At 36.2% G+C, this 27,952-nt stretch overlaps 1 protein-coding gene across 2 annotated transcripts; it reads left to right on the forward strand.

The window, feature by feature from the left end:
• The first annotated feature begins 81 nt into the window (after positions 1-81).
• rnf212 (ring finger protein 212) lies at positions 82-27,940 on the forward strand. 2 transcript variants are annotated; one of them, XM_079630419.1, is made up of 13 exons: positions 82-240; positions 1,167-1,279; positions 1,558-1,619; positions 1,696-1,770; positions 1,861-1,917; positions 1,992-2,050; positions 2,128-2,187; positions 11,031-11,086; positions 11,271-11,340; positions 11,687-11,729; positions 11,829-11,883; positions 26,970-27,042; positions 27,144-27,940. In XM_079630419.1, exons 2-13 carry the CDS (start codon positions 1,171-1,173, stop codon positions 27,292-27,294), a joined length of 870 nt encoding a protein of 289 aa, XP_079486545.1. In that variant the 5' UTR covers positions 82-240; positions 1,167-1,170; the 3' UTR covers positions 27,295-27,940. The 2 variants fall into 2 exon arrangements, with proteins under 2 accessions (XP_079486545.1, XP_079486546.1); XM_079630420.1 differs by having other exon boundaries at positions 92-240; positions 1,701-1,770; positions 27,144-27,778.
• The last annotated feature ends 12 nt before the right edge of the window (positions 27,941-27,952 follow it).

Raw genomic sequence — 27,952 nt, forward strand, 5'->3', positions numbered from 1 at the left:
ATAATGTAAGCATTTAATCATTATGACTTACAGTTTAAATCATAGACAGTATAAACGGTTTAAATACTAGCCGTAGTATTTGCCGGAAACTACGGTCGCCATGGACATGCGGTGTGCGCGATTTCCGTGCGGTGACGTCATCGTTTCAATTAGCACTGCTAAATCTGCTAACCTACATTTTAGCATACACACTACTGATACCAATCTAGATATCGCGTAAAGGAAGATACAGGTGTCGAGGTATGTGTTTTGTTGTTGTTTTTACTTTTGAGATTTAGTGTCCTCAGCACTGGCGAACTTTCGTGAAGTCCTCGGGGGAATTGTATAACTTACAAATGCTTGGTTGTCCATGGGGTCTTAGTTTTGGTGATAAGTTTTGACCTAACGTTATTACAGTAACATTAGGTGTGAGCAGTTACAATATTTATTTATTTAGCTCAAACGCTAAACATCTGCCTGTTCATTGGGTTAATATAACCTTTAACAGTTACACCCCCCGTTGTACATTTAATCAATTCGTCTTGATCATATTTTTCAGTCAATTATTCCTTTCTGAAATAAAAGAGAACACAGTTTATATATTAATTAATTACTTAATTTGAAATGATGACATAGTAAATCGAAATTATGTCTTGACTTGTCAAATTATGACAAAATCCAAATATCGACTATTAAATAATTGTAGTTTTTTTAAATTTCATAATTATGATTTAGCTATGCTTGTCTTGTTCTTGACCGGTTTCATAGACGAGGCCTAAACCTAGTCTCAGACTAAAATTCATTATTGAGCTGCCTTAACTGAAAACAACTTGCAATAACATATCTTAAAATATGTCCTTTCCATTGTTTTGTGTCAAGATGCAGGCCAGTAATGTTTGTTTGTTTACGGTATATTTATAAAAGCTACTTAAATGTCCTAACGTTAAATTAACCAAAGCTGACCCCTGGCTTAATCAAGCCTTGTCCCTGAAACCAGGGTTATTACCTTTTTTCTTCTACTTATGTGGCGGAAATGTTTCATAGTTTCAATAACAGGTGCATACAATTTTTGTCATTAATTTAAACAGCAGTTTTGGGCATGATGGACAGGCCTTCAGTCTGTGTTCTCTATAAGCTCACTTTTAGAGGTTTAAGCAAACAACCGTAATGATGTTGTACTCAAACAGAATAATGTCTCACTGGATCTGTTGCAACTCGTGCTTCATGTCACCTGGTCCTGAGCGTCAGCTGTCTGTCACAAACTGTGGCCACATCATCTGTAATGTTTGCTTTCAGAGAGGTATGTTCAGATTTATAGATGGTATAACGGTGCTGCTTTTATCTGTAGTTGCTCTAAGCATTTATAACACTGGATGTGAGTTATAACAATTCCTATAATTATCATGGTATTCCTAGTAAAAGTATGCTTCTGGAAAAGTATTTTGTATTGAATTGCAGTACTAAAATTTCAGTATGAGTTTTTTTGTTAGTGAAATTATAAATTAAATATGTGAATATGCTGCCCTCTGCTGGAAATAATAGAGTACTGAGAGCAGTCTGTGTTTGTTTCCCCCTAAGGAAATCAAGGTGTGTGTCTCGTTTGCAAAGCAAAGTGTCAAATCTCTCCACTGTCTGATAAGGTAAGATACAAGAGAGTTTTATGTCGTAGAGATTAATATTAATGAACTGTCCCTAATCTGCGTATTGTTTTCATAGAGCAGCTCAGAGGTTCAGGAATTTTTCTCAGATGTCAATGCAGTTGCTGTCAAGTACCTCTCAGATATAAGCAAGGTGATCATGTACATAAAAGGAGTAGATTGTAGATATGTTAATCAATCATGCAGCAGTAGCACTTATAAAGACATTTATTATGCTTTGTAGGTCTTCGAATTCCAGGCCATGCACCAGAAGCGATTACTGGCCCACTATCAGCAGAAGGTGAGAGAATCCTGCCCTTAACATGGCTTATTATTACTGAATCAAATTAATGTCACACAACACTCTGAGCACAGGTTGAGAGAATGAAGAAGGATGAACTGAAAATGCAACAAGAGATGCAGAAGATGTCCAAGTAAGGACGAGTATCGCATTAGTAAAGCCATTTCTTTTAGCATTTTTGCCTTAACTCTTGGTTTCTATTTTGAGCAGGACAATTTCAGAACAGAATGCCTACATATCAAAATTAGAGATGACTGTTCAAGATCAAAGGTATTTCTACATGAATCTCTAAATATATAGTCGAATAGTTTTACAACATTAAACCACAAAGAATTTACTTTAGATTACCAGGAAAATATTCTTTCATATCGAAATTAGAAAACATTGGTCAAAAACTATTACACAAATACAACACATTTAGTAGATGCGCCTTAGGCCGTCCAGCTCCAGTCTGGAATGTATGTGGATAATGCTTTGCACATCTGTCCAGTGCAATGTTCTCCATTCCTCTTGACAGAACTGCTCAATCTCAGTCAGTTAACATGGAGATCATGAGTGGACAGCCTATGTCAAGTCAACTTTTTAACTTAAATCCAACTTAAATTCTCAGTTGGATTGAGATCTGGACTCTGATTTGGCTACTCCAGTTGTCTTGAAGACATTCCTCTGTAGCTGTGGGGTCATTGTCTTAAGCCAGGAACACACTACACGACTGTCGGCCGATTATGCAGTTGTGACGACTGATCAGGCTCAGTCTGTGTTTAAAGTTGTCTAGTGTTCAGTGTCTCTACTAGTCCTAGTCTACTAAGATTCTAGTCCTAGGGCCCTATCATACTTCCGGCGCAATGTGGAGCCAGGCGCGACGCAAGTGTTTTTTGCTAGTTTCAGCCCGACGCAGTTTTCATTTTCACGTCCTGCGCCACGTTGTTTAAATGGCAAATGCATTTGCGGCCATTTGTGCGCCCATGTGCTGCTGGTCTGAAAACGAGGTGTGTTCAGGCGCATTATTGGAGCGCTGCTATTTTGAGGCAACTGAAATAGACTGTGCCAGAGATGTTCCGGTACCCTTTTTCCCTTCCCAATACCGATTCCAATACCTGGACTCGGGGTATCGGCCGATACCGAGTACTGATCCGATACCTGGATGTGTATCTATACAGCTGCAATTCATACTAGCCCTGTATGAATTGATCAAATTATTTTATGGTGTGCTTCAGACTTATCCCTTAATAAAACATAAACAAATACATACAGTGAAGTATTTTTATTATCTGACATACATTTCACAGCAATATATTATTTATTTTTTCTTAAGTGAAAAAGAACTTCAAATGCAGCCACACATACTGTAAACTAAAACAGTTTTGTTTTGTTTTACAATATAACTGTATAAAAAAGTGCAACAAATACATCTAGGAATCTAAAAAATGATATATGAATAATAGGTGTGTAACTAGGGTTGCCAACCGTTCCGTATAATACAGAATCGACCCGTATTTAAGGCATCAATGAAGTGTCCAGTGAAGTACGCAGTTTGTCCTGTATTTTCAGGCACAAGATCTAAATTGAGAATTAACCATTTCTTTGAGACAAATCTGTGTTTGATTCGCAAACATAGATGTTCGGGGCAGGCAAGACCCAGCAAAATCCTCTACCGGCTGTTTAGCCTACTTGTATACATCCATCACATAGTCTAATATTTTGACTTTCTTCTTCATTTACGTTTGTCTTTCTTCAGAATATATTTTTTAACAAAATAAAAAATTTGAGCTGGGATAGTTTCTGAAATTTGGTTGATTTTTCCACGAAATCACCTTAGAACCTAGATTAGAACCTTTTTATACATCTTTTGTACACATATTTTGTACACATATTTAACTGCAGATGCTGAAATGATATGCACTGTAGCCTACAGTACTTATTTTGTGTCCCTTATTCTGGCTCTTATTTTCCTATAAAGAACCACGATTGTCCCTTATTTTCCTTTCCATAAGTTGGCAACCCTAGGTGTTCGGTTCGATACGATACACTGGTGTCACGGTTCAGTACGTTTTCGATACAGCAAAAAGAAAGAAAGGCCAGAGAAATTTCCTTGATTTAATTTTTTTTTTAAATCATAAAGTAGGATAATTTTTTACTTTGAGCAATGATGGAGCTACGGTATACTTAACATATAAAACAAAAACAGCTCCTTATAAAAAAAGAAATGTAATATTGTAGTTATAAACACAGTTTTTTTTAATTTCAGATTAACATTTGAGGGCAGCAATTTTATTCATAATGTCAAAATAAAAACGACGTAACGTTACTTGAAAGAACAATGTTTCTTCCTGGTTTCCACGTCAGCGCTGTTTGATCCGTTAATAACGGAGAAATCTGAATGCTTCTCACTGGATCTCGCAGCGATGTTATTACTTCAGTGGCAAATTCAAATGCTTTCTTTAGACTGTGAAGTTTGCAAAAGTGTTTTTTTTACACTAAAACACCAAAGTGTTTTTTTACACGGCTGGCCTGTTTTTTCAATTGTTTTCAATGGGAACGCTGCGTTTTTAAAACGCCATGAGCGTAGTAACGAGGCGCTGAGCGTCTTTTTCACACTGAAGCGCTGAGTGTTTCAGTGTTTTTTACAGGTCGCCGAGAGTTGAAGAATGTTCAACATTGGGTAAAACGCAGCACTCATCACTGTCACTGTTTACCCAACCGTCCAATCACAGTGGAGGAGGAGTGGGACTAATACCACACCGACCAACGGATATAAGTGTCTCAACTGAAAAAAAACTGCGCTGCCAAAACGCTCTAAAGCGCACATAGCTCGCCGTTTTCAGCAGAGCGCCTAGCATTTTCAGCTGGCTAAAAACGCTTTGGTGGACACACTGCCTTAGCGCTGTGTAGTAACAGTGTCGCTTGATCAAGATGGATCAAGATCGGCTCGTGCTGCATTGGTCCAAACTGATAAATGGTCCGTGAAGCACAAAATAACGAGTAGCGCAGTTTTGTTTTGCTTTCATTACGTTTGCCATTTGATGTTGGGCCAAAATAAAATACTGAAATACTGCCAAACAGCGGACATACTGCTAGCGCACACGTTTTCATTTCTTCTTTGCTGCTCTAAACAGTGGTTGCTTGTGGCAACAGCACAACTTCCTGTGTTGCCACAAGCAACCACTGTTTAGAGCAGCGAAGAAGAAATGAAAACGTGTGCGCTAGCAGTATGTCCGCTAGCAGCGAAGAAGAATTGATCTCCGATTTGCAGCGTTTAGCAAAGCTATTGTTTTGTTTTGTTTAATAAAATTTGTATTGTTTAATAAAATGGTATTGGATCGGTACATGGGTAGATGTACTCGCCGATACCGATGCCCGAATTTTTATTGGTATCGGCGGCATTTCCGATACTAGTATCAGAATCGGAACAACGATCTAAAGTCAATAGCGCAGTATTTATTTTTTTGTTATTTAAAGGAACACGCTAACTTTTTGGGACTTTAGCTTCTGCGGAGTGATTTGCTCAGAGCACCTGAGAAGCCCCGTGGTGTGTTGCGCTAATCACTCCGCCCAAGTAGCAGTGCTTCGCCTTCTGAGAATATAGTTCCCAGTATGTATACGGTTAGAAGATGGCTGTGTCTCATCTGACCTTGTTATTTGTACATGCTGTGACTATACAAAATCACAACTGTACAACAACAAATGTAAATAGGAAAATGTTGGCGTTATTCTGTCACTTTTTGGGAGCAGTATGCTTAGCTGGAGCCGTTTACCTCCAGTCTTTGTGCTAAGCTATGCTAGCGGTGGGTGCATCAGACAGAGTTACGGCATATGGGGATATGGTGAATAAGCTAAAGTCCCAAAAAGTTGGCGTGTTCCTTTTAAAGAGCGCGTTAGTAATGTGCTTTGTCCCGTAGATGGTCTGCTTGTGCTTTACACCGTGTCCTAACTACACGCGACGCACGATAAAAGGCATTTTTTCCATGTTATTCAGAGTTTTTGTTATAACCAGCCACGACAGCGACACGCGACGATTCTATTTTAGAAACGGTTTCTATTTTTCTGCAACGTCGCGGCTGGAACAACAAAAACAAAGTGTGGCAATGATAATCTCGGGTACAGTTTATGTGCTTTATTTAATGTTAAAAGCGTGTAATGTGACTTTGAATATGATTTAGTGCTCCAGCTTTGTAGCTGTAAAAGCAACAATGGATAATTCACCTCAGATCTTGAAATTAAACAAATGGAAACGAGAACATTCAAACTGTGAAGAAACGAGTGTATTATTTGACAGATTGTTTTGTAACTCAGTAGCCTATTTATTTAAATAATGTTTAAATGGTGTAATATTTGTGAATTTGATTATGCAAAATCCATTTTCTTGGGAGTGCCGTCAAGATTACTCTCTGGTGTTGTGCACACGCACTCCGCCCACACGCTGTTCTGATTGGCTGTGGGTTTTGTTTGATTTTGACGCATCTTGCAGTCGCGTCGCGTCTAGTGTGGACAGACAAATTATTTGTCACTGCAATCTTATTGCATCGCGTCTGGTTAGGACACAGTGTTAACCTCGTGCACGAGCAGATCCGTTTCCTCTCTGGAGAAGCGTTTAGTCTTTCCGCTTCCAAATTCCGCCATGTAAATAGCGAATCCGTGATGGCGCGAGCGCAACTGGCTTTAAAAGGGAATGGGAGATGAGACTCTGATTGGTTTATTGCATGTTACGCCCAAAACACACCCATTACTCATTACGAGAATAGGGACAACCCTTTTAGACCATGCGCTGGGTGCCCTGACCATTTTTCCCGTCATTAAACACTTCCACTTCATTGGAAGTGGATTCGGACACCTGCGCCGTGCGCTTTAAACCCTGCACTTAGATAGTTAAAATAGGGCCCTTAGAATTTAAGAACCAGTTGCTGCGAGTCATCTTAACAATTTTTTTTTTTTTTTTCAAAACAATATAATATTTGCGGCTGATGACAGTGACTATGCTGTGGAGATGCTTTCCCTGTCAAACATCAAATGTCACATATTTGTTTCTTGTTTGGATGTTTCTTGTTTATTGTTTCATAAGTTAAATCACAAGTTAAATGTTTTAAGGTTGTTCATTTTGGTCTGCAGATGAAAAGGGTGAAACTGCATTCTGTAAAAATTCAGAATAAGCATTTTTACCGAATTATTTTATTTCGATCTGCAGTCTAATAAAAGTTCAACTGAAAATAAATAAAATGGTAGCTTATAACAGCACTTGTTTCTGAATATTTATTGATTTAAATAGTCTAATGGATAAAAAATCACAAACATGACATTTGTAAATAAAATGATTTATATATGCTATGTAAGGGATAATGGCGAGGCGGTTGTTATAGCGAATACAACTCCCGACAGGCTGATTATGCGGAGGGGTCTTGAATCAGCCTAAAGGGAGTTGTATTCGCTATAACAACCAACTCGCTATACATTATCCCGCTTATTACATGGCTACCTACCAAATAAATAAATAATTTGAAGAAATATGAGGAAATACAGTGCTTTGAATACCTCTGCAGCTCTTCTGTCAACTGAAGTCTAGCTATTGAGTTTCCAGTGACAGTCCCGTATTGCATTGGGAGCATCATACATTTACTGTAGACTGATCAAATTAAAAATTAAATAACAAATAAAATTTTAAATTACTTCTGTTTTGGGATAAATAAAGCAGTAACATTTGATTTTTTAGTAACTGGGAAGTCTGCAATGATAAAGTATAGTAGTTGTTTTTTTCAGAACGAACCAATTCGTTTTTAATTCCTGATTTCGAGAATAACAAATAGCCTACATTATTAGTTAATAATAGGTTTAAAAGTGAACACTAGAAGTGTTGTAATTTAAAAAAAAAAGAGGGCACATTAAATTTATCAAAAGTACACTGTAAAAAATAAAACATAGATTTTATTTATATTTAATTAATAAAAATGAGGCAACAGATTACAAGCAATATTATTAATTAAATTTAACAAATTAGAATTGAGTAATAATTAATCAAATTAATTCCTTAAATGTTAACCATTTAAAATGAGTAAAAAGTACAAAATATATGTTATTGCCAACATTGAAGACACCTGATGTTAACAAGCAGAATCACTGAAGGAGAAAACCATAATTAAAGTCACCATTATGGAGATCAGTGTGTGTTTTAGTTGGGCTCTTCACCCTTAAATTATTAACTTTAAGTTTTTGTTTGGCTGCTGTACGTGAGTTATAACAGCCAGATGAACAAACGGTGATGTTGGTTGTGTTTGAACATAATCATTATTTTACAATCATTTAATCTGAATCACTGAACTCAAATGGAGTCCAATTTGTGACTTAAGTTAACTTTATTAACTATAGAAGTACTGGCCTTGTACACCATAATATTTTTAACTTTTACAATGTAATCCAAATAATTTCTAAAAAGTTTCTCTTGTACAAAAAAAAAAAAACCCAGACATTATGAATCAGACTGTGAATCTCAACATTTATAAAGCATGTTGCAGTGCATTCTGGGTTGCACCAATCAAAACTCATTCATGGCTCCCATCATGTATTGCTGCATGAATAAATAATGAGCTTATGATCAGAGGTTGTCACCATTGCTGAGATTCATACGCTAAATCTTGATGTCTGTGTGCGCCTAAAAAAAAAACCACATATATTTTTTATTATTATTGATTTGATCATTTGGATTTCATTGAAAAGGCTAATAATATTATGCAGCTAGAATTAATAAAATAAATTTAACTCATAAATTGGACTCTACATGAGATCAGTGATTCAATTCAAATGATTGTGAAATTATGAAACACAACCGATACCATCAGATCAACTTTTCTATTTGTTCATCTGGCCGCTATAACTCATGTACAGCAGCCAAACAAAACTTAAAGTTAATAATATAAGTGTGAAGAGCCCAACTAATGGTGCGTTCACACCGGACGCGAATAGCGCGTCAGGCGCGAGTGATTTCAATGTTAAGTCAATGCAAAGACGCGTTACGCGCGTAAAACGCGTGTAACGCGTCTTTGCATTGACTTAACATTGAAATCACTCGCGCCTGACGCGCTATTCGCGTCCGGTGTGTGGGTGCAGTAAAACACACACTGATCTCCATAATGGTGACTTTAATTATGGTTTTCTCCTTCAGTGATTCTGCTTGTTAACATCAGGTGTCTTCAATGTTGGCAATAACATATATTTGGTAAATTTTACTCCTTTTAAATGGTTAACATTTAAGGAATTAATTTGATTAATTATTACTCAATTCTAATTTGTTAAATGTAATTAATAATATTGCTTGTAATCTGTTGCCTCATTTTTATTAATTAAATATAAATAAAATCTATGTTTTATTTTTTACAGTGTAACAGTAACAACATTTGTAATGTCTTTACAAAATATTTCTACTTCATATAAAGGCTGTTCTATTTAAATTCCATTAACAATTTACTTTTGTATAATGCATTATAAATATATTAATAATGTATGTTATAATGCATTACATATTTTCATAAATAATTGTAACCAAGGTTAAAATGCTTTATAAAATTATCAGATTCCTTGTTAAATCTGAACTTGGTTGATTATCATGTTTTAATGCATTATCCTTTCTAAAGGTGTGTTCAATGGAGTATTATATCTGTGATTACAATTATTTATGAGACCATACAATGGAAGGTGCATTACAAAGCATAACTAATGCATTGAAAATAACTGTATAATGCATTATACGTAACCGCTTTAAAGGTAGTGAAGGCATTGTTATTTGCACTTTTTGTTATACTGGTTAAAACTCTCTTCACATCCTGATAGTAATCAATAATAGAAGTGGTCTAAATATTACAAAATGCACATACAGTATCTTCTGTGGAAGTCTCAGGACCAAAACATTTTCATCCAATCATTGCATTCGGTAAAATACATAGAATATTTAACGCATAGGATGCCCTACCTGCCTGTCAACATATGTATTCCCATACCTCCGCGCACCTGCTCACGCAGACATCACACGTCATCAGCACGTTCTGTAAGGCTATGCCTCAGTGTTGTGTCATTGAGCTCCACAAACAAACAGCAGCCACGTTTTACAGTTCCTCCTGATCAAAAAAGCTTATGCATTGCATAAGCATAATTCTGAAATTCCCTGGAGCTGTTCACATCCTCAGACGCGTTTCTATGGCAACACTATCAACGATGAAATTAATCTGGTTACCACAAGTCAGAGCTCTGCAAGTTGTTTACTTTCATTATTATTGTAATGTTATGTGCTTTTTTATTTTTTAGACATGAGGCAATTCTCATGGTCTCTCATGACGCTTTGCAGACTTTGCTCTAGCGGTGTGCATTCATGGCTTTGAACAACGCTCTGACGGGAGGCTGACATGCTTTCAAAGCTAGCTTGCTATTGCTAGCCTCTCCAAAATTGCCTACCCTACCTTTAAGTCAAGTCACCTTCATTGAAACAATATGAATTGTTTCAAAGCAGCTTTACAGTGATAATAGGAAATTAAAGTAACATATTGTTTTGGCTTTGCAGCAGCTCTAGAATAATGCTATTGTCCAGTTAAAGTTAGTTTTGATTGATTCACTTCCATTGCAAAGATCATTAGTTATTAACTTAGTTATTAACTAAAACACGACACCGTTTTAGCAGAAAACCCTTAACACGCTCCGGCCGCTCATTTGCACAACCGTGCCTGGTGGCTCGAGAACGCAAATAGATGAATAGATCCATGAAATAGATTCCAAGGTGCAAGCGTGGTGTTAAGTGTTACTAAACTTTCTATTCATTAATAAATCCAAACATTATTATTCTAATATTATTATCCTAATTAAAATAGTAATGTTACACTGAAGACTGGAGTACTGGCTGCTGAAAATTCAGCTTTGCATCACATGAATAAAACACATATTTAATATATTATATAATAACTGAAAACAATAAAGAAACATAAAACGTCAGAGGCAGTGAATATTATTTATATGCACTGTGAATTATGGCATGTATCCTTCTAATGAAATACAACATATGATGGATGTGGAAATAGAAGAAGAAAACGCATTAAACTTGTACTTTATTAATGCATCACTTGTCATTGAAATCATTCCAGTTCAAGACTGGCATTACAGTCCAACCGAGATCTACAGTCAGCAAGTCAAAGACAAGGTGCGTTCTAGCTTGTTTTTAGCTCTCTTTAAATCTGTAATATGAACAGATTGTCCAAACGGTTAGAGTTTAAGATATTTTAGCTATTATATATATATATATATATATATATATATATATGTATATATATATATATTAAGAGTTATTATATCATTTAAAAAAACTGTTTCTCTGTTTATTTCAGGTTCTTCAGTGACAAAAGTTCCCTATTCTTCTACACTCTTAATGTCACGATCATTATCCTCTGCTAGCCTGTGAGTATATGATCAGTTCAGATCTCTGGGGAAGGTTTAAACTACGTTCTTTTGTTTCTCATTTCACATAGTTTCATAATTATTTATTTTTATATTTGATTTATTAGCATTAAACTGTTTCATAATCAACAGTACAAAACTGACACGGCAGAGAAATGTATACCTGATTTTAATTATATTCCAGCTGTCTGTGTTTGATGGTTTCTTTGAAAAGTCAACAACATCCCATGAGAACGTCAATGAAATAGTATCTGTCATGTGTTTTTTCAGGATACTCTGCTTTAATCACTGATTGTGATTAAATCTTGCTTGTGATTTTAACATTAGTTTGTTTTTTCTTTCTCAGAGCTGATAGCATAGAAATCGACAGCAGGGGGCTCTCTCACAAAGTAAACTTGCCCTATTTTTCTGTATACTTGTGTGGTTTTCTGTAGAGTATATAAAACTCTGTTGTGACTTTGCATCCTATACTTCTGTTTCTCCAATAGACAGACGCCTTGAGTAGGATTTGTCTCAGAAGCTCACCGCAGAACTGCCGCATAGGTTTGTCAGCTCTGTAGATTATGCTGTTTTTTTTAGATTCATCATTGCCGTTGTTGGTTTTGGATTGCCTGAACAGGGTTTGCATATGTTAAAGGTGCACTGATATGGCTGTTCTGGGCCAGTAACCGATAATCAACAGCTTATTGAAGCCAATGCAATAAGCAACTTTTTATTTTTTTTTACTATATATACATTAACCATTCTAACAAAATGTTTTTGCTAATTAATTAAAAATCACTAACTTGACACAAAATAGTTGTAATTTGAGAAAACTTTACACACCACATTTAGCAATCAGAACAAGTATTATTATTGTTTGTAATATAACATTTTCAGTAGCTAAAATAAAACAATAATACCTCCAGTAAAATATATTTGCATCATTACAAAACGAGATAAAAGTCAAATACAGCCAAAAAGCTGTAGAATACTGAAAAAATTGGTAAATAAAAATGACTTTGATGTTTTTTTAGTTTACTCACCAAAGTTCAACAAGGAGAGGAGCTCGTGCACATAATAGAAGATTTATTTAAAAAAAAAAAAAGCTTTATTTAGAGGCCAAATGCAAAGACAAAACAGTGTCGTAACAGACAATAGTCACACCTGATTCCATTTATATCATTTTTTTGTTGTTGACCATATTACTACATCCAATAAATCTCAGAGCAACACTGTTTTATGTTGTAAACCTGGTTGGTAATCGAAATTTTAAAAGAGCTACTTGTTCTAATATTATTTCTACAATCCGCTACTATTGTAGAAATAATCTGTTGCCTTACCTTCTGGCTTGCTTAGTTGGGGACATTTAGTATTCAACAATATTATAGATCTGCCTTAAAGGTGGATGATGATGAAATTGTTTTTTGTATTATTTTCATGTTATCACTGTGAAGCTGCTTTGATACAATCTGTATTGTAAAAAGCGCTATATAAATAAAGGTGACTTGACTTGACTAGCTAAAATAAAATAAAAATTCATTTTAGTTTTTAATACATTGATAAATTATAAAACCTGAAACCATTACATTCAGCCTGCATTGAAAATGCCCCAAGATAGTAATATCTGAGAGACTACTGAGAAATTCAATGCCATGAAAACATTTTTAAATAGGTTTTTTTGTACATTTTGGCAGCCCAAAAATAGTCAAACTAAAATAAAACAAAATACTAGAAAATTCTGAAAACAACTAAAACTAACTGCAAAATAGTGAAAACTGTACTGTAAATAAAAATTGAATTAACTAGCCATGATCTCACCACTGTATAATTATTGCGGTTTCCTTGTGATAATTAATTTAATATAATCATAATAGGCTATAACACATGCCCTAATGTCGGAGTTGACTCCAGCACAGGAATTGACTCTCGTTGACTCCGTTACTGTGTCTGAAATCGCTCACTCGTTCGTCAGAGAGTTGTCGCAAAAACAATGTCACAGTCACATAGTTTTATCCTACATGCAGCTTATTTACAGTCAAATAAAAGCTACTTGCATTGTAATTATACCCCGGGCCAGCTTTGTGGTTTCATCAGTTGTATATTAATTTGGTTTGCCATGGTATTGTTCATAATCATTAAACTAATCATTATTTTAAAAAAACTGGCAACAAGAATAAACACAATTAGTGTACATTATTGTATGTATTTAGACTAGATATTATTTTTGGTATCTTGAATAATGTTTAAGCAGCTTTTTTGCACTATTACAAGAGATGTCAATGCGCTTATCACCCTCACCTGACCTTTTAGATGAATTAGAGAAACTCATTAAAGAATACCTTCGCTCTCATTTATTTTACTCTGAAATATATGTCTAATATTATTAGACCAATGCTTTTTCTTGGTCCTCTTTAAAATTAGTTACTATTGGCAACAACTAGGAAACGGCGGGGATGCAAGGTAATGTCATCTCTAAACTGGACTAATTTGGCCAGTCACACTAAAAGTGTGTTGTTTTAATAAAAGGTAGTTTTAGGCTTTGTGTCGGAAAAAAAGAATAGTCTACATTTAGTCTGTAATAATGACGGCAATCTTGTATTCTTTTTGCCGACCCTGTTTTGACTGATGCGGAGTTCACACTGTACAATTTATAATAGTCCTTTATGACTGTTGCTTGTTTGACTGTACGAACATGAGCCCCACTGTAAGCCATGTCAAACTGTGGGATCTCTGTTGCCACTCATCTGGAGTTTTACATCAACAATCATTTACATCATTCATGACACCCCTACTAAAAATAAGTATACCGGTACTTCAAGTTTATTTTATTAAGTATACTTAATGTGGGTAGGTTTAATTAAAAATGGCAACATTTTAAACAAAAAGCTGAATTTTACATTTTTGGCAAAGACTACGTCCGGATTGGATTCAGAACGATGATCAAAACATCGAGTCGATCAACACCCCCAAAGCTTCACAGTCGTGGGAAGGGTTCTTCCTGGGTCGACATTTCATTAGGTAACGTTAGGCAGTTTCGATCTTTTATATGCTGTTTGATGATCGCATTATTTTACATTTGTGTAAGTAATTGGGGTGTTAACAATACCACGATTTCATAACAATTGTCACGATTCAATACAAATCACGATACTGAACTCATGATACAATATTATTGTGATACTCCCAAGACATATGATAAAAGATGAACAAAAAATGTACGGTTGATTAAAATGATAAATTTGTTATTACATTGTGGGTGTAAATTAATAAGCTGGGACTTGGTGCTGGTAAACCAATGCTTGACACCAGAATTAAAATATTCATGATTCTGTAGCTGAAAATACAGAATTATTTTAGACGAATATGCTTTCACTCTGTACTGACTAAATACATTAAAAATAAAGTAGGCCACTTTTTACTGGTAATATAAGACATTTGGCATTATCAGGGCCCACAAATATTACCCCATTGCATTATTATACATTATATTCCACATTATATATAGTAGTTTAATGTAGTACTGATACTAAAAAATCCCCCCCTCCCCCCCATGTAATTGTCATTTTGGGTGAACTGTGCACAATACATATTGTCACTGTAGTAGCAATAATCCTTCGTAATTATTTCAGGCAAAGAATTGACGCTGGTCTTCGTTCAGGTTTCATTTGTTTACTGAAAGTTCTTGCACAAACAATAAATAAACCCCTGTCAAAAACTGTTGCTCCATTTTCTTTAGTTCTTAAAGGAAGTGAGCCAATCTTAAAGGGAACGCCAATTCTTAAAAGCGCTAAAGACAGTCCAATACTAAAATGGAGCTAACCATTACAACATAAACAAGGGGGTGCTACATGAATGTACATACTAACATAAACCTTAACTAATTCAAATATTTACTCTAAAATTCAACACTAAAGGCATAAATGTTTATTATTCCAATTTTGGCTCCAAGTATTAACTTACCTAGCCCCTAATTGTATAAGGCAGACAAACTATATCAATTACTTGATTATCTAGAGCCATAAACCTTTAGAGTCTTTGAAGTCACAATTCGAACTTCCATTCAATCTATAGTCAGACAGCTTCTTGTAGAAGACGTATATTGGAGATGGATCGCTTCAGTGTGTTGCTTTTCGTCTTAACACACACACTGTGAACATTGACCTTAGAGTCTGGCATTGTTTTGATGATATCATCCATGAATTCCGGGGTGCATTGGAATCAACAATCAGAACTATGTCTCCAATCTCAAAGTTTCTTTTCAGTCTGGACCATCGCTGACATTCCTGCTGGAGTATATATTCCAGCGTCCACCGATGCCAGAAAAAATCCACCAGGTATTGAATTTGTTTCCATCTATGCCTTGCATAGACGTCATCTTTTTTTAACACACCTGGAGGCTGGTTGTTTCCTCCTCAACAACAGATGGTCAAGACTTCAAGGTTGTTAGGGTCATCAGAAGTTTTGGGAATGGTCCTATTATTGATGACCACCTCATACAAGGTGTGTAGGTAGGTAGGAAGGTATGTAAGCCATCATCGTCCAATACTTGCTGTTTCATTACAGAATTCAGTACCTTTCTCACAGTGCGAATCTGACGTTCCCAGACTCCGCCATGGTGAGATGCGCCAGGAGTGTTAAATATCCACTGAATTTCTCTCTTTACCATCTCTTTCTCAATTGTTGACTGATTCAAATTCTGTAATGCTTCACACAACTCCTTTTCAGCTCCTGTGAAGTTCTTTCCATTGTCTGAACGGATTACTGAAACATGACCTCTTCTTCTAATGCAGTAGCATTGACACACCCATCTGTGTCCAGGGAAGGTGCAACTTCTAAATGAATGTTTCTAATGGTGAGGCAGGTAAAAAAGCACACCATATCTCTTGACCATAGAGCATCCTCTTCTCACCTCAAATGGTCCAAAGTAATCAACTCCAGTATTAGTGAATGTTTGGTTTGTCTGGCAGCAGCCTATCTTCTGGCAAATCGGCCATCTTTTGCACAACAGTCTTTGCATGTAGTCGTCTGCAGACAAGACACACATGAATTGTTCTTCTAACTGCAGAATTTTCTTTAGGAAGCCAGTATTTTTATCTTAGCTTAGCAAGAACATGGTTTCGTACGGAGTGACCAACGCCTTGGTGGAAATGTTGAAGAATTAGAGGGCATATATGGAGGTCTTTATGCAAGATGATGGGATGCTTTGATTCTTCAGGCATTGCCGATCTGCTTAATCTTCCTTCAACTCTTAACACACCATACTCAAGGTAAGGTTCCAATCGGAATATGCAGCTGTCTTTCCTGACGTGCATCTTTCCTTGTTGCAACATTTTTAGGCTGTAACGAATTAGATCCAGCTCAACAATCACCATAAATGATACAATCAACATCATGGTAAGTGTTCTTTTTTGCAGATTTTTCTTTTGTAGGTAGCCATTGCCTTCTGTACTAGAGCATTTTGTTTATTGGGATTTTTCTGTTTGGCTGATCCTCTTCTGAATCTCCTTCCTCTTGCAACTTATATCCAGCTGAATTTATTTGAGAAGCGTTAACTGTGCTACAGCCTTTTTTAGACGATGCCAGCTTGAATAACAAACAAGACGTTCTAGTTCTTCCTTACTGAATGAATGAGGCATTTATATATAGTCCTGAGTGCATATTGCGTTGACATTGGAAACTCTTTTTGAGCTCTCTGTCGTCATCTGCAAATGACACTGAATGCTCTGGTCGAACCGGACATTGCGGTTTCAGCAGGAAACTACTGATCCAGTTTGACTACTGAAAAACTTTGATCCCGTTTTTGCTTCTGATCAAGTTGTCCGCATTCAAACCTCTCGAAGCTTGGTCCGCAGGATTTTCTGAAGAGCTTGCATATCTCCATTGAGAAGGTTTAGAAGCCTCTCTAATGAATGAGATTCGGTTGTAACAAATGTCTTAAATCTTGTGGAGTCTTCTCAATGTATTTCAGCACTGTGGTACTGTCAGTCCAAAAGTAGACCAAGATCAATTTGAAGTTCCTGTCTCAGCATTCTATCCATGTTGACTGCGATGGTGGCTGCTGTCAACTATAGTAACCTGCTTGAGTGGCGCTACTCTGGACTTTCCCATCATGAATGTGCAGCTCTTTTGATCATGCTCGTTTGTCAACAAGAGGTACGTGACAGTCCCGTATCCATTATCACTATCATCTACAAAGGGGTGCAACTGAAAATCTTGACATGCCCACAACTTGCAGGTTGATCTTCTCACACAAGTTTGCGAGCTTCTGCAAATCTTCCAGCCAGGATAGCCATCTTTCAGCCTTTTTCTCTACAATTTCTTCACCCCATCCTACTTTCTCTTTACACAGGTTCCTCAGAATAAGCTTTGCTTTTTTTAAATGTCGTCTTCTGTACACCAGCGAATTCCCAATGTTCGAGGGGTTTCCATGGGAAGTAACTCTGAACGAGTGTCTGACATAAAAGACCTCGAGTTACTGTGTCTCGTTCTTCTTCAGGTATGGATGAAAGTACAGCTCTGCTATTACTTGTCTATTTTGTCAAATGGATCCCACCTTGCTTACAAAGCGCTCTGATATCCCTTACAAGAGTGATTGCTTGTTCTTCAGTTGTCACTGATATAAGGCAATCATCAATGTAAAAATTCTTCAAAACTGTCTGAGCTGCTTCTGGAGTAGTTTTGTTGATTCCATCTTCTTCTGTTCTTCGAAGAGCGTAACAAGAACAACTTGGTGAAGAGGTTGCACCAAATACGTGTTCACACATCCTGTACCCCACTTCCTCTTGATCTAGGTTGCCCTGCTACCACCAAAGGAACCTCAGAAAGTCTGCATCCACACTAGGTACTCGAACATTGATTCAATGTCAGCCATCATTGCAATCGGCTCCTCATAGAATCTGACCAAGACTCTGATAAGTGTGTTGGTGAGGTTGGGCCCCTGAAGTAACTGATCATTCAAAGAAAACCCATGGTAAGATGCATTGCAGTCAAAGACAATATAGATTTTCTTCTGATGATGATAAACCCTGTGGTGAGGAATGTACCACACCTTTCCATCATCAAGGTGCAACTCTTCACCAGGTACCTTCTGCATATCCTTTCTCAATGATGTTGTTCATAAATCCAGTGTAATCCTCATGGAACTTGGGATTCTTTTTGAGTCTTTTTTTTTTTTAAGGCTCTTGAGCATCTGGATCTTGTTGTTTTTCAGAGACCATTTACATTTAGTCATTTAGCAGACGCTTTTATCCAAAGCGACTTACAACTGAGGACTAAAGCAAGCGAGTCATCGCGAAGTGGCAAAAACAATGCAAGAAGTGCTCAAAATACAAAGTTCAGGCATTGCTCAGAGTAGCATAAGCCAGACAAGTGAGGATTAAAGGAAAAGGAAAGGATCTTTTATTTAATTTTTTTATGTTAAGTGCTCACGGAAGAAATGAGTTTTCAGTTGTCTTTTGAATGTAGTCAGGGATTCTGCATTCCGGATGAGGGTTGGGAGGTCATTCCACCAGCATGGAACCGTGAATCAGAATGTTCTGGAAAGTGATTTTGTGTCTCTCTGTTATGGTACCACGAGCCGTCGCTCTTTGACCTATCGCAGGCTTCTGGTAGAGATGTAGACTCGTAACGCTTTGAGGTCTCAGAAAAAGCGCTATATAAATGTAACAAATTATTATTATTATTATTATTATTATTATGTAGGAGCGAGTGAAAGTAGGAGGGAGCTGAGCCTGCAGTATTTTCATGCAGTAATGAGCATCCAGAAGCTGAGTAGACTTGTTCACATACATCATAAACTGTCTGTTTGTCTTGAGACATTTCAGACTTGCATGTATCCTCAGAACGACATTCAGGAAAATCAAGATGGAACTGCTTCACCAGCAAATCTTCAATCTTCTCCACAGATATACAATTCATTGTATAGCTGTGTAACCAGATTTTCTTGCCTGATGCTCTCTTCCTTTGGTCCATTCACATTCCATTCTGATTTATTTTGCCAAGAGCCGTCTTCACTGCATTACAAGGCCCATCGTTTCTGCTGTTTATTCACTTGTGAACTGTTCAAGATAGTATAACCTGTCTTGTGAGCTATTAGTCTTGTTCTAATCACATGCTCGATGGCCCTTATAAAAGAAATATACTGTAGGCAAGAGGATCTCCAGAAAACACGGGCACATCTCTTTGCGGCAATTGAGATGAGCTCTGCTGATTGACAATTCAGTTATTTCGTTTTGCTATTGCATCACTTTGAACAGATACAGTATCTGCCATCAATTGACTGGAGAATTACCATGATCTGTATTTGTTGAGATGGTCTCTGGGTAGAGCTTTGGGTGCTTGACGTACTGTAGGCTCAGACTTTTTACAAAGGTTAGATACTGACTTAATTTAACGTTCCTTTCTGCTTTTAAATTAATCACCAGCTTGGGATCCAGTCTGTGACCTGTAGTAAACATTCATGCCATCTTGACCTTCTTCATACTCTTTTATTACTTTGAGTTCAGCATTTGATGCAGCAATTTCAGTTCAAACTGTTCTTTTTTTAGCCTTCAGCCTCTAATTCTTGTCTCTTTCTTAAAGTAAATGCCTGGGCTAAAAGTGCTGCACGCTTAGCCTCTGCCTTAACACGAGCAGAACTGGTTGTGCCATAGAGCTACTTGTCACAGATCCACTTTTCCTTCTATCTTTACGAGCCTCTATAATTTATCACTTAATCACTTTCATTTAGTTTATTGTTGTCGTCATCTTCATCCTGAAGTTCATGCTCATCAGGCTCATTTTCTTTACTTTTTCACATCAAATATAAATGGCTGGAAACGTTTAATCTTGGGTTGAAACCAGTTAATCTGATGATCTTTTATATCTTCAATTTAGTTCTCTTTCAACAGTCTTCACATCTTTTTCATGTTGCATTTATTTGTCAATCTCGTTCATTTTGCGTGTTAGCTGTGTCAATTTCCCTTGTCTTTCATTTTTAAGTCTATTAATTTTCTCTTCAGCAGCCTTTGCTGTTGGCTTTGGCGCCCTATTGTGGTCAATACATGTGAAACAAATATTGTGATATTTCTTGTTTTTGCTTTTAGGAAGAGGATCTAATTTTAGAAAAACTGTCAAAGAACACACCAATATGCATAAAACCTTAGCAAAAAGGTTGATAAATGCAAATGCAGATCCCACTGTTTTGATTAATCACTAATCACTAGTATTTTGTGTAATCTAAGTAATGGTAAGTAATAGTAAAGTGCTTGCAGGATTCATTAGGCATATATACAGGTGAAACTAAAAAAAATTGAATATCGTGCAAAAGTTAATTTGTTTTAGAAATTAAAAGGTGAAACTAATATATTATATAGACTACATGCAAAGTGAGATATTTCACTTTATTTGTCATTTTGATGATTATGGCTTACAGCCAGTGATGGGCAGTAACGCGTTAGAAGTAACGCGTTACTGTAATCCCATTACTTTTTTCAAGTAACGAGTAAAGTAAGGGATTACAATTGCAAAAACAGTAATTAGATTACTGTTACTTTCCCGTAAGGAGGCTGCGTTACTGCGTTACTGTGATGTTGTTTCGTTAGACTGTCTCGTGAGTCGTGGCTTAATTTGAGCCGGAACACGCCCGACGTTGGATACGGAACCTTTTTATTGGATCCGGCACCTCCTATGTCACTATGGAAAATTAATCGCCTAAATAAAATAAAAAAATACTATTTGTGTAGCCTAGTGTTCAATGTTGTTATCGATAGAGCTGCGCGAATGGGGTATTATTTATTTAATCCGCAACCGCATCACAAAACTCATCATCCGTAAATGCTGATGCGAGCCGCGAGAAAGCCCTTGTCTGTTCTAGAAAGGATGCAGCAAAGATATTTAATGCTAATGTATCATGAGACATCGGCCTACGCTGAGTTTCATTCATTTATGAGGTGCGCGCTCTAGTTAACAATGAAAGTGAAAGTGAACGCGGCGCGCCAGCTCCTCCATGTCACGGTTAGGCTATTGTCTGCTATATTTGCCTTGTATTTGTTAAATACATGCAAATGGTTGATGAAACATTTATTAAAATAAGATACAAAAATAATTGAATTTATACAAAACGAAATTCACTTTTAAAGAAAGGCTTTTAACAATGCAATGCAAGTGAACGCGGCGCGCTACCGCCTCAATGCGCGGTTATTATATTGTCTGCTATATTTGCTTTTTATTTATTAAATACATGCAATTGGTTGATGCAATATTTATTAAAATTAAGATACAATTTATACAAAACGAAATTCACTTTAAAGAAAAGCTTTCTACAAAGGAAAACTCAATGAAATGGTAAAAACATGTCTGACGATTTACAAAAACAAAACGAATCTGCTCTTTAATGTTAAAAGACGTAACTGTTAATAATTTGGAATACAGTCATGAGAGACTTTCATTTTAATTAGTTTATTGCTGTATTTTATTTGAATCTAATCGAATAGAGGATTTTACAAAAAAATATTTGCATTTTATATGCTGGAATATGCAGAAATATAAGTTAACAGAAGAAGGACTTTGTGTATTTCGTTAAAATATGGTGGACTCTGCAGAAATTGGTTAAATGTTCAACATTTTTCTTCAAGTCTGAGACTGTTGCATTTAATTAAATTTTTGGTTGATGCAATGTGCATAAAGTTAAAATATTGAAACTAATTAAACAAGTTTTAAAAAAGAGAATGTTTAATTTGATTCAATTTTAGATGATGGATGGAATATGCAGAAAGAATATAATTAGGCTGAAAGGTCTGCTTTTATAGCATTTTCAGGTCGTGCATCATGTTTTTGAAGTAAAGTAACTAGTAAAGTAACTAGTAAAGTAACTAATTACTTTTGAAAATAAGTAATCAGTAAAGTAACTGGATTACTTTCTTGGAGAAGTAATCAGTAACTAATTACTATTTCCAAGTAACTTGACCAACACTGCTTACAGCTTATGAAAACATTTTCACAATGTTCTAATATAAAAATCAAATAATTTAATAATCATTTTAATAATCAAAATGATAACAAAAGGCTTGAAATATCTCACTTTGCATGTAGTCTATATAATATATTAGTTTCACCTTTTAAGTTGAATTACTGAAATGAACTTTTGCATGATATTGACATTTTTCGAGTTTCGTGTGTGTGTGTGTAATCAGGGGCGTAGCCATCATTTCAAAAGAGAGGGGGACAGAATGACCCCAGACTTTTGTTGGCAGGTTTTTGCTAATATGCTATTTATTTTTTGAAAGAAAGAAAGAAAGAAAGAAAGAAAGAAAGAAAGAAAGAAAGAAAGAGAAAGGAAGAGAAAGAAAGAAAGAAAGAGAAAGAAAGAAAGAAAAAGAAAGAAAGAAAGAAAAACAAAGAAAGAGAAAGAAAGAAAGAGAAAGAGAAAGAAAGAAAGAAATGCAGATGTTCAGTACTTTATATTGCAGGGTTTTTCCTGGCTCAAAACGAGGTGGAGGTGGTAAAATCGTGATCATGTATTTTAATAAGACAATTAAATTTAAATTTTTCGTAGACCATCATAAAGCAAAATGTGTTTTTCACAGGATTTTTGTAGGTGGATCTTGATACCTTTAGGGGGGTCCGGGGACTTGCTCCCCCAGAAGAAAATTTTAAGAATAATAAATCCATTACATTTATATAGCGCTTTTCTCGACACTCAAAGCACTTTACATAGAAGGGGGAATCTCCTCAACCACCATCAATGTGCAGCATCCACCTGGATGATGCGACGGCAGCCATATTGCGCCAGAACGCCCACCACACTCCAGCTTACTGGTGGAGAGGAGACAGAGTGATGAAGCCAATGTGTGTATATATATATATATATATATATGGGGATGTTTAGGAGGCCATGATGGACACACTCTAAAAAATAAAACATTGGGTCAACAAAAAAAAATATGTTAACGTTTTCCACTAGAATTTTTAAGTTAAGACTGCTGGCATAATTACATTAATTCAAAGCGATGTTTTGAGTATGGTGAATTACCCTTTAGTCCACAATAAAACGCATTTCTAAGTAACATGAACTTAATAATTTTCAACATGAATGCAAGTAAATAAGTTGATCCAACATAATGTTTTAAGTTAGGTGAAGAAGTTTTTTCCTACCGAAGCTTCGAAGCTCAAAAATGGTATTCGGACCAGCCCTAATTTTAAATAACACAAATGAAATGACTGACTTTTATAAGGAATTATGTATATTTTTAAACAGCTTTCCAATCACTATTTATCTTTTTAGCACCATTTTTAAATTGTAATATATTTCTCTTTTAAACATACATGTAACATTCATCTTTTAATATATTTCCCTTTCAAAACATTTAAATGAACTATAATATTAATATATAATAATATTAAAATAATTAAAGAAGTCGTTTGACATACGTTATAACGAGACATTAATGTCCTTTAAATTATATGTTTCATATAATAGAACAGAAGCTATATATTGTGAATTTAAACATTTCTCGAGTCGTTTACCAGCGGCAGACGTCAGGAGGACCAGCCGAGGTAAAGGCTGTTCCAGGCGGCTTACATGGGCTCGAGCACCCGGTGATCCCCTGGGTCTCACACAACCCGAAAACGTCCGATCAAATGTTTTAAATAGGCGCTATCTTTATAAATAAACCACAGATTTGAGCTTTAAACAACTACATTCTCGACTGAACAACTCTTAAAACTACATTTCGTGACACAATAACAGTAGTATTTTTAAATTTCCCGCAGCACTTGCCTCTCCCAGAAGAAGCGGATTTCGCCTCGGACGTGCGTCAATTGCATTCGAATGCATTCAAAATGTTCAAGCGTCAAATTAGACGCGGCAGGCGCGAATTTGACGCGCTATTCGCGTCCGGTGTGAACGCACATACATATACTATCAACACTCAACTCAAATTTCAGAATAAGGACTTCGAGATTTCGGTATTCGGTTACTATACAGGCTATCACCAACAGAATCCTGAGCGAATGCAAATGTGTAATTAAACATAAAATGACTAACCATTCACCAGATTGAGTTTCAACTGTGTGGTCCCACTCGTCGCCTGGCATTGAACATGCATGCGCGCGGAAACTGTGGGCCGTTTACACGTCATCAAATTGTATTTTACATTAACAGAACTTAAAATTAAATTATTTTTGATTGACTGAAAATGTTAAACTCTGACAAGTCATGATAGTATATTGAATCAATAGGCATAATTTGTGTGTCATCCAAGCTCAATAAAATAACAATTACAAGTAAAAAGTCTAACTGTATCTCAGAACTTGATTTTTTATTTCACAACAATATGTATATTTAAATAATGACTAAAGGTCCTCTGAATTAGTTTTTAGAGTGCAGAGGCCACTGGGCAAATTTGGCCAGGATGCCGGGGTTACACCCCTACTCTTTCGAAAGACATCCTGGATTTTTTGTGACCACAGAGAGTCAGGACCTCGGTTTAACATCTCATCCGAAGGACGGTGCCCATCAGTCCACATCACTCTACTGGGGCATTAGGACCCTTACAGACCACAGGGTGAGCGCCCCCTGCTGGCCTCACTAACACCTCTTCCAGCAGCAACCTGGTTTTCCCAGAATGTCTCCCATTAAAGTACTAATCAGGCTCAGCCCTGCTTAGCTTCAGTGGGCAACTGGTCTTGGGCTACAGGGTGATATGGCTGCTGGCATTTTGTACATTTTAAAGATACATTCATTAATCTGGTGCACTTTGAGTCCCCCCAATCCGCTGTTAAAAATGAATAATCCAACCGCCCAAACCTATGATATTCTCTGATTTAGATATCTGCATCTGATCATCACATTACATTATCACATTCAAATTATTCAAATTCTCTGGTAAAATATTACACTGAAGTAGGCTGCTTTAAAAATAACATTTATTTAAAATAAAAGTTCTTCTTTTGGCAAAATTACATTTCCTAAACCGAGGCTCCCTTCAAACTTAAATAGTCAATGTTTCATTACATCACTGTTGGAAAACATTCTTATCAGAATACGTTTTTTTACTTTTATAAAGGGCAGTTTTTCCCTAATTTTATTAAACGATTAATTTTGATTAACTCCATCTTTCATTTCAAATTGAAACAGCGCAACTTTGTTACTGTCAGTGTATTATTATCAACTATAGGCTATCAATCGCCACTTACATTTAAATGAAATTAAATCAGAATCATCCTCGCATTCCCCATTTATTATTAATATAATACTATTTATTATTATCTATCTATCTATATCTGTCTGTCTTCTGTCTAAACTAAAACTTTGCAGTTGAAAACCTTCAAACTTCAAGCTTTTAAAACTATTTCAAACTTTCTGGTTAGGCTTTTTCAAGAGAACTTAGTTTGTCTACACACTTTTTTGTCTAATTGTAAAGTGTTAGGCCTACCGAATTATGGTAAACATCATGTACATGTACAATGCTGCCTGATTCAAGCAGATGCATGAAAATACAATTGCAGCATTAACAACCACTATGTTTATTCTAATTTGAAGGGCTTTGATAATATATCTGTGAAAATAAAAGACATTACGAATAAAAAAAGATTGACAATTTGTGCGGGCAGTGAAATATTTTTACAACAAAACTTGTTAATTATTCAACAAAGAGAAATAGGCAGAGTTCTTCATCATTGTGCAACACAATTCAGATACCACATGACTACTTACTTTCTTTACAGTGACAGACACGTCCCCCGTGAAATATACGCCCATGTATATGGGTTGATAAATGCTAAATGATAATCCTTTTTATCCGTTTTGGCCATTCATTTACATGACAACAGTGTTTTGAGGGCCTGAAAACATTTTGAACAGGTTTCAAAGTGCAAGTTTTTGAAAACGATACCATTATAGCCTGTAAACTACAAAAACGCAAATTTGTGAAACCGGTGTCGTCATGCGCGTGTGTATTGCGTGTTCAGTCTATAGCCACGTAGTTTTTGTTTATGAAGTGACACCACCAACTACTGGCCTGACATGCATATACAGTGTGACTCTTGTCAAACAACAGGACTTTAGTGTGTCTAGTGGTTTCTTTATAGTGAGTCAAAATGAGTACACACTGAACACCGTGGCGGGAGCTGTTATATTTCTATTGTCTTGTTAGCTGGGTTTGCTAATAATGCTAAAGCTAGCGATGCACCTTTGCGCTTCTCCGCATCACAGTTCACATTCTGAAATAACACTGCCATCTAGCGGTTGGGTTTAAACCAAACGCAAAGCCACTGACACGAATCTTGGATGTAAACAAATAAATTAATATCGATAGTGTTTTTAAAAATCGATACATTAACGCCAAACATAATATTGCGATATTCACATGTATCTATTTTCTTACACCCCTAATACCTAAATCCAGTTATTGAAATGTTATAATGTATCAATATAATATAATGTATCATACAGATTAACAGAATTAAATTCAAAAGCTTTGTTTTTTTTGTCAGTTTTCGGGCAAATATATCGGCCACCTTTTTATTTTATTTCCGACTCCTCTGAGAAGAGTGGATAGTACTTCTGACATCTCAGGAGCAGCACTCATTTCACAATGATATCAACAATCCATTTATATGATCTAGCTGTATACTTTGTTCTGTAATGAATGGTCTCCTCCTTTTAGGTTCAGTTCCTCACAGGGCATCAAGTCAGAGCTCTATGGGAAGCCATTCAGCGCCATTCAGTGCCATTGTCAGGTATTTCTTCCTCTAAAGAATGACTCTTCTGTCTTGTATCTTGAAAAACTATTCTATCTTAGCATGAACGCCCGGAGTAACACGAGAAGTATCTCTTGCAGTAGGGAATTCTCCAGTGGTCTACGTGAGTCTGCGATGAGTCCATCCCCTAATATGGCCTACCGCAGAGAGTCATCATGGGAAACGCCTGTGTTCAAACTGCCCTCGGCCTACAAATACGGTTCTGTGTCGTCCCTGGGACCGCCTCTCTGACTGTACACTCCAGTCCAAAAGCAATACGGCTTATCACATCTCAAATTATTATTGTATGTCACAAAGCTCTGCTGTTTTTACCAGATACTTTTAGGAAAAAGACATCAGGCCTTTCTGTTATCAACATCCAGGTCTGTAGTCGAGCGATGAACACACTGCAGCGCTGACCTGTAACTGACTCTCTTATGATGTGTATTAACACTGCTTCTCAATGAACATCTGTGCTCTTGTTTCCATAAATGTTCCTATGTATCGTAGCAATTAATCACAGACCCTCATTGAGTGGTTTGTGACTGTGAATTTTAATATGCCATTTTGTACATGACTTGCATTGTGTCAGCAACATGTGCTGTTAATCACATCCAATATGTTCTCTGCCACATGTTTCTGTTCTGATGCTCTTCTGATTTCACACTGATAGCATTTGAGGTTGAGGTTTTCAAACCTTGTTTACATTGATTAAATTGATGCATCTGATAATGTGGCTTGAGTTTGTTTTCTCTTGTTTATTATCCTGGTAAGTTGTGAGATGCATCTACCGATAATCAAATCTTGGGATCATCCAAACCGGTATCAATTTATAATAACTGATGCTTAAGCATCAGTAAATAGTTAATTCCTCATTTACTGAGCATTAATAGACATTAATAAGCAGTTT

Source organism: Phoxinus phoxinus (assembly GCF_949152265.1).
Source record: "Phoxinus phoxinus genome assembly, chromosome: 12".
Lineage (NCBI taxonomy): Eukaryota > Metazoa > Chordata > Actinopteri > Cypriniformes > Leuciscidae > Phoxinus > Phoxinus phoxinus.